Here is an 11,792-nt window from a genome sequence, read left to right as displayed (position 1 = left end):
CTTTTAAAGTGATGGTAGGAGCAGTTGCCTCTGGCTCACACCCACATGCAGATACTTCTTTATATATGTATCTCCATCTTATAATTTACATCAGAGACATTCAAACGAAGGTTAGATTAGTTCACTGAAAGCTCTTCCTGAAAGACAGCAGTAATCCCTCACCTTTCTGGAGCACCTTTCGTCAGGGGCTACGCGCAAACATCCATCAGCCAGAGCTTCCCACCGCTGCCTGCCCAGAGCGGGGCAGAGCTGCAGGAACAGCCCATCTGCTGCGGGGAACAAAACCTGGGGGGGGCTCGGGGCTGTCGTCACTGGACCTGCAATATCATGGAAGCAAACCTCAGCAGCTGCAGCCAGGAGCAGCCGAAATAGGTTTGCACGGTGCAGGCATCCCCTTTGCAGGGCAGCACGACACAGGCCTCCCGCAGCCTTTTTTTGGGCTGCCCTGGATCTGCGGCAATGCCCAACGTGGCCGAGCTGACCAACGCATGGCCCCGGAGCAGGACCGGGGGGCTGAGATGCTTTTGGGGTGGCTGGAGACAGCGCTGTGCCTGAAGATGAGAGATTGCTTTGTCCCAGGTAGTCTCCTAAAAGGATTAACTGATACCTCTTTAAAATGCCATATAAGCTGTAGCACACTCTCACTTTTGAAGGAGATGTTGCAACAAAAGCTCCAATATCCAGGGATTCGGTGCTGCTGAGGAGGAGGATTTACCTGTAAAGTATCTAAGGAGAGAAGAAAACAGACTTGTAAGACTGGCAGCGATTTGCATGTTCCCTCTGGACTTGTTTTTCCCCTCGCAGCACCCCGAGCTCCAGCTGGAAATGGAACTGAACAAATAACACCACGATAAGCAATTCAATTTCCAAGTACCACAAATTTTCCTGCTTACAAATCATTTTGCAAGCGGGTAGCACATTTCTCATATGGAAATGAGTCGGTACTTCACCTTTTTCTTTTTGTAGGTAAAATCTCTTTTGCCTTAAAATACCAAAAGTTGACGGTGTGCAGTCAGCCCTCGAGCACGGGCACCACGATCCCGAAGCTCCCGGCAGCACCCACATGCAGAGCCTGAGCCCAGGCTGCAGGATGCGCCTTTTGCACTGAATATTTACATGTAAAAGTAGCTGTTTGTAGGAATCATAATGGTAATTTCAGACACAAATGTTTGTGAACACAGACGAGGAAGGAGAGGGAGCACAGGAGCTCGGGGATGAGGTATTGTCACCCTGGACCACACAGGAGAGGGACAATGAGGCAGCAGAGGCACAGGGCTGCGGATCAGTCCGTGCTGAAACTCGTCGGGGAAAAGCAGGAAATTCTCGGAGGCTTTCTAGCTCCCTGGGTAAAAGCCTTTGAAGAATGGGTTTCTTTTGCTCCTTCTTCTTTGTACCTGGAACTTAAAAGCCGAGGGACCCACCTCAGCAAACTAGAACAAAAGTGTCAGAAACTTCATCTTGGGACACCTTGAAGGCACAAGGCTCCTTACTCCATCCGCTAGATTCACAACTGAGCGATCCTCAGTTCAGGTGTTTCTTCTCTTTCACCCTGCTGCCCGGTATCTCACGAACAGCCCTCACAGAAACAAGGCTGTGGCATCCCATCACACCTGCAGCATCGCTGGAGGTATCAGGACCTTGTGTTCATGGGGATTGCCTTTCCACGCCTGTCTGCCTCTCCAAGGAGCATCATCACATCCCGTGCTTAGGCGCTGGACCAACTCCTTCTGGCTACATTTACCACCCAGGGACTTCTCACCTGGAGAAATCTTTCATCCAGGGATCACTTGGCAAGTTTTAATTGGGTATCACAGCATCCATCCCAGGTAGATATTATCATCATCTCCATTTTGTTGCTGGAGGCAGTCAAGCCCAAACTGGGGAGGGGACCTGCCCAGTATCACGAAACAGAGCCGGCTGCAGCCGTCCCAGCCTGCGGGCTCCCCGCTACCTCCAGGCCGCTGGCTGCGCAGGACATGGGGAGAACCGCACGCAGGCAGGGTGCTCTCCATCTCAGGAAAGTCAGGGGATGAAGCCTTTGGTGTTCTTGGAAAGCAGGACCTGTTTTGAAATCGATCTCTCTTCAAATCAGGGGTTTTCATGCTACAGCAAAAGGAGCTGTGTGAGTTTCATCATCTGACAGTTACACCCAAGGTATGTTTAAAAGACAAACTAGCTCCAACTCAGCACAAAAAAAGGCATCTCTGGGAGATCACAAGCCTTGCGGGTTCAAAGAGAAGACGAAGCCGTGTGTACCTGCTGTGCAGCACCAGGGCAGGCGATTCGTGTGGGAGTTTGTGTCACTCTGCACTGCTGCTCGGTGCACACGTGAAATGTATAATGTATTGCAAGTGGTACCTGCCTTGCAACATTAAAGGCAGCAGTGAGATGCTGAGCCTCATGGAAACGCTTCCTGTGACGTTATACAGAAGAAATGAGGATCGTTTCCCTTCCCACATCCAGCAAGAGGTCATACACCTGTTACTGACACTGCCATTCTCAGCAGCTAACTTCAAAATACAAGGGCATCACGAGACAAGATGATGCAGTGACAAACACCTCTATTCCCAGCACTAAAAAGAAAGTCTGGAGTTACAAGAACAGAGGCCATACTTAACCAGTTTTCTATACAGCACTTCCTAACACTTGGGCAATAGCTAAAACCCAGATTGCTTAGAAAAGCATTCCCACAGACCAGAAGCGCATGCATTCAGATCGTGCTCATATAGCTGATCTTTAGTAAATCATTTAACTTGTTCTGTGCCTCAATTTTCCCCAGCTGCAATAATGAGCCAGCTCACACAGGCACTGGGAGCGAGCTAAGGACTTAAGTGGCTGGTTCTGTACCAGTACTGGGCTGGGGATTAGCAACTTGCTAAGCTCTTTGAGGTCTGTCAGCATAACCTTATTTCAAAATCAGTTTTCCCTTTCAAATCAGATCCCTCTGACCTGTGTGCTGTGCAGCCCCGTCGCTCCCTAGCCCAGCTGCAGCGTCTCCAGGACCGGAGGCTCACCAGGTCAAAACGCTTCACTGGGGCTTTAGTTTGTGAAATCCGCAGCCAAGCTCACCTCTACATGAGGAACTGAGTATCAGCAACACCAGTCAGGGCCTTTTGGATTTGCTGAATTAGAAGTAGGAGGATGAATCTGAACTAAGCAGCCCTCTCATGGAAAAAAAAAAACTCTCAGGAGAGCCTGGCAGCTAAAGGAAAGAGCAAACTAACTTCAAGGGGACATAGGGTAGCAACCAAGCCTCAATGACCGAGGGGTTTCAGGGAGCAGACTAAGATTTTTTTTGCCTTTCCCCCATGTAGACACATCTACATTCTCTCCAGTAACTCACTCTGCCAGGACCGTGCTCAGGGCTTCGGTCTCTCTCCCACCATCCCCAGCTCCCCGGGCAACGCTAACCTGCTTGGCAGCTCATTTTCCCAAAAGCCCCCGGCACTCACAGCGTTTCTTGCTTGAGAACAAGTCTTCCAGTAGCACAGCACGGATGTTCACCCTCTCGCTCCCCCAGATTCAGCTGTGTCTTTGCCACGAGGCTCCTGATCAGAGGCCACCAGCCTCTGGGTGGGTCTGGCTGCAGCTCCTGGCTTTTGGGAACAGCCTTTCCCCAGCACTGCTGCAGGCTCCTCAGCTCACCTTCCACTCACCCATCTATCACACAGCTTGCAGAGCTCACACGGGTCCAGCTAGGAAATAATAAGAGCAGATAGCAAAGATGGACATAAGAAGAGAAAAAGACCTCACGCTCACCAAGAGGATTCTGAGCAGTCACTACCAGCCTAATGTCCTCTTCCTCCCCTTCCCTTGACTGAATCAATCCAAACACAGCTCTACAGAGAGAAATACAGCTTGTGTCCCACCCTTTATGGCTTCCTGGGGTGGGGTGACCCCAGCTGAGCCCTGTCCCGCTCATCAGGCAGGGCCTGGAGGGAGGGGGCCAAGCACCTGGGCAGCCGGCAGTTTGGGCACCAGCATCTAACCCTTTCCTTGTCAGCCTGTGTAATGCGTCGGCCCATCACTGTATGAACGAGCATCGCTGGGGCATGTTTCTGCTGAAAACCCTGTCCTCCATATTCAAGAGAGGGAGCTGAGCCTGCCCAAGTCCCTGCCATGGGGATGAGCAGGGCTAAAGCCGTCTCACTGAGGAAAAGGCGACGTCCTGCCCCCGTGCCAAGGGCAGGTGTCTCCTATGGCCTAACCCAGGAAACCTCAGAAGGGGCAACCAGTGCAGTGACACCGACGTGACATTTCTATTCCCAGCTGCAAAGCTCTGTGTGGGGCTCAGGTCCGTGCCTTGCCCGGCCGCTCCTCCGCTCAGGCACGATGGCACCGAGTGCCTCCCACTCGCGTTGTGGCTATTCAGCGCCTGGCGCCCAGAAACCTTGTTGTGAAAACCCCGTCTCTGCTCCAGCAGTTCATTTCTCCACCCCGTAGCTCGGATGAACCCTCGACACGAGGCTGTGCGAAGCAGCACGTAGCGCTTCCCAGTGGGGCCAGGCACCTGCATGCACCCGTCTTGGTTTGGAAGGGTCCCACAGCTCCTGCCCGTGGTGGCAGCGGACGCAGGGGGTCGGCGTGCCCGTGCGCCGGGGCGGTGGGCTGGTGGCTGCCGGCCCTGCCCACCCGCAATGGTCTCATGCTTCCTTCTTGTCTCCAGGCTGGCTCAGGTGCTCCGATCACCTGCTGCTTGCGGGAGCAGGAAAGCAGCAACTGAAGATCGAGGGGGACTTTTGGTTTACTCAGATGACAAGAGACAATTTTGGTTCCCCAAAAGCCAAGGAAACAAAGCTGTCAGGCTTTAATGGTAGCTTGTCTCCCTCCTGCAGCATGTTTATGGGCAAACAAGCTGCAGATCAGACCAGGCAAACAGCAGCAGGTGAGGCCAAATAACAATAATTAATAATTAATGGCGAATGTGGCTATGTTTATTCTTGTTGTACTGAGGCAACGTTGTCTAATGGATGAAGCACTGTTACAGGACTCAAGAGACCGGCTCAGTTTCCAGCGCTGCCGCTAACCACTGAGTGATGCTGGGCCAGCCACCCGTTCTGTTTCTCCCTTCGCACTCTTTGTGCCCCGCTGCTGGGGGTGCAAGCTCCCCGTGACACGGGCGGCCCTGTTCCATGCCTGCACGTGCCGAATGTGATGGGGCTTTGCCTTGGCTGAGGCCTCGAGGCAGAAGAGCAATGCCAATATTCATGTTCTGTTACGGATGCCCGGTGCCTGCACGGTTTGCTTGTGGCACGGAGCAGGGCTCACCTGACTGCCCTGGGCATTAACCTTCACAGCGGTAGGCTCTGGGTTACAGCTCTCCGGGGGATTTGTTTCTGACAGTAGCATCGTTCCTAAAAATGCCAGTACGTGTTTCAAAAGTGTCGTGGTGTCTCCATGTCATCACCCTGCTGTGCATCGGCATCCATCCGTGCCTTCCCACCGCCCTGCCCTGCACCTCCCCGCACGCTGCTGGTGCATGTGGGATGACTCGCAAACACGCTGGAGCTGTATCGGACCGATCTCAGCCTGGTGTTCCACAGGCTCCAGTGTTAACTCACACTGGTGCCAGCTGGGTTTGCCTCCTCCCCAGATGCCATGCCATGTGTGTGGTGAGGCACGATTCCCCTCTCTCCTGCATGGTTGTTCAGTCCCTCGTGTGTACGCAGGTCCCCAGCCACGCATGCGGCTTGAATGCACGCCACCGCACGATTTCAGGCTTGCACAAATATGCGAGTATATAAATTACGCAGAGCTCTTCGTGGACAGACAAAGTGTTTGATACTACAAGAAACACCAGCTCGCCAGGGGTGTCTGGTTTGGGGGTGGCCCTTGCTGCAGCAGAACCCGCATCCGCTGGGTACCTGGACCTGAAGTGACACATGCCTTGGCAGTAACACATGGATATTTGTAAAACATGCTCTGACTTTTTATTTTAAGGGTGTCCCCTAGAGACAAATATAACCTGTTCTGGGACTGTGGAAGAAAGCTTTGAAGCTGCCGCTTCCTGGAAATAGCTCTGGTTTCCCACGTCGCATGGTGGTGTTCCCATATTTGTTCTTCCCTGAACGTCCCTCAACCAGCTACAGTCGTGGCAAACGCCAACACCGCAGTCGCTGATGCCAGCGGGGCACCAATGCATCTTGCCCTTTAGTCCCCTGACTTTGTCCAAGTTTCACACTGAGAGGAAACTTAATGTACCTTAGCTCCTTTCCATTCATCTTTTAGTCTTAAAACATCAGCCATTTTTATGTAACATGTGCTACTTTTTTATGGCCATATTAACGAGTTGTTGAGCTGTATTTACAATATGCTGATTGTAAGCGCCCCCTAATAGGTCCAGTCTACGTACCCTCCCCAAGTAATTTTCGTGTTTTCTGTTTCATTTTGGGCATGTGTATTTCCTTTACAAAACCTGCATCTCGCTCTGGTATTCGTTGCTGCGTTGCTTGCAGGAACCATCTGAACGTGCATTGTGGAGCAGTCATTACCGAGGAACCACAAAGAATGCCAGGGCTAAAATGATCTGGAGCGATGGCATTTGCAGTCCTCTTTGGATTCTTTCAAAACCTGTTTTTTTTTCCAGAGTTAAACTGGTTATTAATTTCAGAACCTAAAAGCCAAAGAGATTTGGCACAAGTTTCAGCCACAGTTTTAACCTATAAACCTTTATTGCGTCTAAGAACGTCTCTTACTGGAATGACGTATGGGAAAACCATGCCCACTTCACCCCGGGTGTGATGATGCCATGGGCCCGATGCGATGCTGCAGTCACCGTTGCCTGTCTAACCTCTTGCCTTAACTGACTTTTGCCCATTAAGTAAAAGGAAGTCTGTGCCGGATTAATTGGGTTTGATCTTCTCAAGCTTCCTTTAAGCCAGGGGTGATGAAAGTTTAGGGCTGCAGCTTGTTGCGGAGCTAATCCCAAAGCTGAAGTGAAAGTAAGTCTTTCCACTGGTTCCTGTGGGCGCATACTGGCAAACACGGCTCTGGGTCACCCCAGCATCGCCCGGGTTTTATGCAGGGCACGAAGGTCGGAGCTCAGCCCTGCTCACCCTGTCCGGTGGGACGCAGCCGTGTGCCTGTGCAGAGCTGGGCTGCAGCTGCGATCCCGTCCCAAAGCCGGGAGAGGAATGGCACCCAGGCCAGCGTGAGGACCCAGCGCTTCGCCCTGCCACCCCACCTCCACGGAGTGCCCAGAGGAGGCAGGGAGGGGAAGCTGGTCACAGGTCCAGACAGCGATGCTGTGAACAGTCCTTAGCCTTCCAGGACATCAGCCCAAAACCTTGGGTTTAATTACAGTAGAGCCGGGAGGCGTGGGAAAGCAGGCGAGAGCAGAGTCAGGCTTCTTTCATTTTTTTTTTTTCCTCATTTAGTTTAGTTTCATCACCCCACCTCTCTTCTTTTATCGAGGAAAATACAAACCTAACTGAGATATCCCAGCCAGCCACGCTGATGTCTGCGGATGGCAGTGCACGGGTGCTGGGGGCTAGAAAGCTGCCAGGAGAGTCACCGAGCGGCTTCCCTGGCTCTGGAGTCTCTCAGCCATGGTCTCCTCTCTCCCTTCCTTGTCTCCCAGTGCCCATCCCCTCGAAGGCCAACGGCACCACCATTTCCACCCTGTCAATGAACAAAGATGGCCTGATCGGAGGGGTGACGAATCCCAACGAGGTCTTCTGCTCCGTGCCTGGCCGCCTCTCTCTTCTCAGCTCCACCTCCAAGTACAAGGTGACCGTCGGGGAGGTGCAGAGAAGGCTCTCGCCCCCCGAGTGTCTCAACGCCTCTCTCCTCGGTGGAGTCCTCCGCAGGTAAGCTGCTCCTGAGAGCCCTGGGACAGCCCAAGGACGCAGGGCTGCGCTGCGCGCTGAAATGCAGGGGGTAATGCCAAAGCAAGTTTTGTGTTCAGCACCAGTTCTGACCTCTCAGATTAACGGAGACGAGAAATTACTGGTGTGTGGTATATCGGGGAATAGCATTTTTGTTGCTTTTTCTTCTTTCCTTTCAAACCTAAAAGCTTAAACTGGAATTAGTTATAGCTATTTTAACATTAATTACATTATAATTTTTTTCCTCTCCTTCTTTTCTCTTTTCAGAGCAAAATCAAAAAATGGGGGTCGGTGTTTAAGGGAAAGGTTAGAGAAAATCGGACTAAATCTACCTGCAGGAAGGCGCAAAGCTGCCAACGTCACCCTGCTGACATCCCTCGTGGAAGGTAAGAGTTGCTCTCCACTCCCGCGGAGGATGGGAGTGCCAAAACTTCAATACCCTTCATTTGCAGCTTTCCACAAATGAGAACACTTAAAACAAAGTATGCAGTGGTCACCGCCGACTGAGACTGGAAATATCCCCGTGTAAGTCTCCATGCTGATTCAAGCATGTCTGTCTTCTGAAACTCGGACATTTCTGTCGGACCAGTCACAGCCCTTTAGGAAAAGGCATCCACAGCCTGAACGGGGCTGCGAGCTTCCTTTCGGCAGTGTCTAAGTGTACCGTTCACTTCTGTGAACTGGTTCTAATAATGCTAAGTCAGAAACCAAATATAAAAAAGCCTTGAATAAAGCTGCCAAGAATTTAGCAGCTGTTCTGTAGCACTGTGCGCCTGCTTAGGACACAACTCAAGTGCTGCCGACCGTGCCGCCCTCCGACAGCATCGACCTGTTCTGTCGAGGCTCCATCACCACCCTCAGGTCCGTGTCTTGTCCCCCGTAAGAAGGAGATGCCCCGTATCTGAGTCCTGCCCTCCTGCCCTGGGGCAGCAGGGGACAAGTGGGACATCGAGGAGATGCCGCACAGCTCTGAGGTCTTGCAGGTGGAGGGAAAGTTTGTAGTAGCAGTCCTCGGAGCGTGGCATTAAAGGCTAAGCTATGGAAAACGTGCTATGGGCAGCACAGCGTGCGACCTGCCCTGACGTGTGAGGTGCCCCTGCTTAAAGCCGCTTGTTTGTTTGCTCCCCTCCTACTTTTTGCACTATGGAAATGATGATGTCACCACTGCATCTTTGGAGAAAAGGACACGGGATGCAAACAAATGCAATGACAGCTCCGACTCCCTTCGAGCTTTGGAATCCATTGTGTTTGCGCCCAGCGTGTTGGAGGCAGCTGCCTGCAGTTTCTGAATAGAAAATCATCTCCATTGTTGCCAGCAAATTAAACGACCCGCTTCATTAGGCGGAGGTTGTTACTGGGGGCAGTTGGTTCGTGCTGAATGAAATGCTGATTTCCATTAAAAGAAAAGAAAGAAAAGAATGAAAGAAAGAAAGGAAGGAAGAAATGTACATTTTGATTTCAGGTGGCTGCTGATGTTTTGGTTACCGCTTGCCAGCTCATAGTAAATAAAAGAGTGGTGCCATGTGTGCTTGATGGATATAATTTCCTCCTGCACATAAGTGTTATGGTACTGGGAGATGTTTCACCCAGAGGAAGGTGCTATTGCATTGTCATTACTCAGCACACAGAAACTGGCTTGTGCCCCTATGCCCCAGGCACCCTCTTTCTTAGACATTTGCTCTCTTGGTTTAATTTGTTTTCTCCCCTCTGCCTTCCCAATGTCTGTTCATTTAGAAAAAACACGGGGTGGTTTTTTGAGTGCTAGTGGTATACTTTTTCTTACACTGACCCACGGCCATTCATATAGATGGGGGAGAATGGGTACCGGGGAACCCAGCGAGCGCTACGAGGGCTGCAGGTGGAAACACAGCTTCCTTTGGGAGCCCTTGCCATGTACACCGAGCACTTGCCCTCTTGGGCACCTGCTCCATGGGAGTAGCTCCAGCATGGACCCAGGGGAGCAGTAGGGCTATATTTCAACTTCAGAAACATCCTTAAGCTCTCAGAAAGAGGCGTGCCTTCAGACAGGCTCCTGTGGCCCCTCTGCCTGCCGTGGCCTCCTGCCCCACGAGCGCTCTCCTCCCCCGGGCTCTGACTTGGTGTGGCTTTAACACCACTTTCAAAAGCTGAACCACCTTGTCCCCTCTGCCGAAACCTCTCTAAGCCAGCATCCAAATTGCCTTTAAAACATTCAGCTGTGTAGCCACTTGCACACACTCATGGAGGAAATAAATCCTGGCTCCAGGCTTGGCTCTCGCTGCGAGGTCACACAGCCTTTTTTTATTGTCACAATAACTGTTTTTCAGCAGCTATTACTTTCTGATTGTTTTTTAACATACAAACAACTGCAGTTCCGATTCTCTAGGTTTACCTTATCGGCTCCTTCTTTAGAGGAGATAAAGTGGAAAGTATTATTGTTACACGGGAAGCACAGACACTTTCCCATAACATGGCTTCACAGACTGAGCTCCGGGAGCTGGGAGACTGTGATGGGATCTAGGTTAATGCTATTAGGATGGATGGCCTAATATGTATGAGCAGCAGGGGGGCAAGTCAAATTAGCTCTGCCTGCCCAACCAGGATTTCGGGTGTTGGGCATGATCAATTGCCATCAGCTCTGATTATTTCCACGGGGATGCCTGGAGATAGATCAATTCCATCAATGGGTGGGCATTTCCACGGGGTGATGGATACGCTGCCTGCGCGTCCAGCCCGAGGGCCCCTGCTCACTGCGGGAAGATGTAAACCCCTTCCTTCTGCCCGTTTCTCACATCCCTGTTTTGTCTAGCAGTCATGGAGCTAAGGTCACTTTTTCACCCTCCAGCCCCTGTTTAAATCTCTGCTCAATTTGGAGAGGCCAAGCAGGAAATTTTGGAAGAAGTAGGGAGAGAAAGATGCAGCAAGGGAAGCCTCCAAGTGAGAAACACCTCTGCCACCCAGAGAGCTCTTGGGTGGCAAATGAGAAAGGAAAGTGCTCCAGTCCCGGCAGAAATAAGCCACATCAGTGAGATGGCTGAATTTGCTACAGAAAGTGCTCCCCTTTCACATGGGTGTTGACACAGCTTGTTAATCTGTCCTGCTCGTAGGCGAAGCCGTTCACCTGGCTCGGGATTTTGGGTACGTGTGCGAAACGGAGTTCCCAGCCAAGGCGGCGGCAGAATACCTCTGCCGACAGCACTCCGACCCCACGGAGCTCCACACCAGGAAAAACATGCTGCTGGCTACCAAGTGAGTACAGATGGCTATGAGCCACCGCTGCGTTAGGTACCCGCAGGCCGGAAGGGCAGCGTTAGCCCTGAAAGCTTACTCTTCTGCGGCAAAGAGATGGTCTCATACGCTGCATGCAGATCTGAAAGACGTGCAGCAAGATGAATAATTTGCATGGATTTAAGGGCTTGCTCCTACATGGGAGAGGTTAACCTAACTCCAGGGAGCATTTCGGTACTGCCACACGTGCCCCTTCAAAGCAGCAGCATCTGCACCAGCTCCAACTCTGCACGCAGGGGCTTTCCCCAGGCTGGGGCTGAAAACTCCTTGGGGGGGAGGCAGCTGCTCGGGCAAGGAGCAGGAAAAGAGACGTCAAACATACCTATGTCCCTGCAGCTTTCCAAGAGCATTTATGGTAACACAAACCTCTCTCTTTCAGGCAAATTTGTAAAGAGTTTGCAGACTTGATAGCCCAGGATCGCTCGCCGCTGGGGAACAGCCGCCCCTCACTCATCTTAGAGCCCGGCGTCCAGAGCTGTTTGACTCATTTCAGCTTGATAACCCACGGCTTTGGGGGCCCAGCCATCTGCGCAGCGCTCACAGCCTTCCAGAACTACCTGGTGGAGTCCCTTAAGGGGCTGGATAAAATGTTCATGAACAGCACAGGGAACGGGCACACAGCCGGAGACTCCAAAGCGTCAGAAAAAGAAGTGAAGCATCGGAAATAACGCGCTGTCTCCCTCCCTCTCCCCAGTGTGG

The 11,792-nt window shown here is 51.9% G+C and overlaps 1 protein-coding gene across 1 annotated transcript; it reads left to right on the top strand.

The window, feature by feature from the left end:
* Window positions 1-7,579: 7,579 nt before the first annotated feature.
* TFAP2E (transcription factor AP-2 epsilon (activating enhancer binding protein 2 epsilon)) lies at window positions 7,580-11,761 on the top strand (the record flags this gene model as incomplete). The annotated part of the gene is made up of 4 exons (XM_009328248.1): window positions 7,580-7,808; window positions 8,094-8,212; window positions 10,913-11,054; window positions 11,473-11,761. Coding segments are annotated over 4 exons (779 nt in total), but the record flags the coding sequence as incomplete, so codon positions are not given.
* Window positions 11,762-11,792: the final 31 nt, after the last annotated feature.

This window comes from Pygoscelis adeliae, unplaced genomic scaffold (assembly GCF_000699105.1).
Source record: "Pygoscelis adeliae isolate BGI_AS28 unplaced genomic scaffold, ASM69910v1 Scaffold387, whole genome shotgun sequence".
Classification (NCBI taxonomy): domain Eukaryota; kingdom Metazoa; phylum Chordata; class Aves; order Sphenisciformes; family Spheniscidae; genus Pygoscelis; species Pygoscelis adeliae.
The sequence above is the reverse complement of the archived record's forward strand: the minus strand, read 5'-3'. Positions and strand labels throughout refer to the sequence as shown.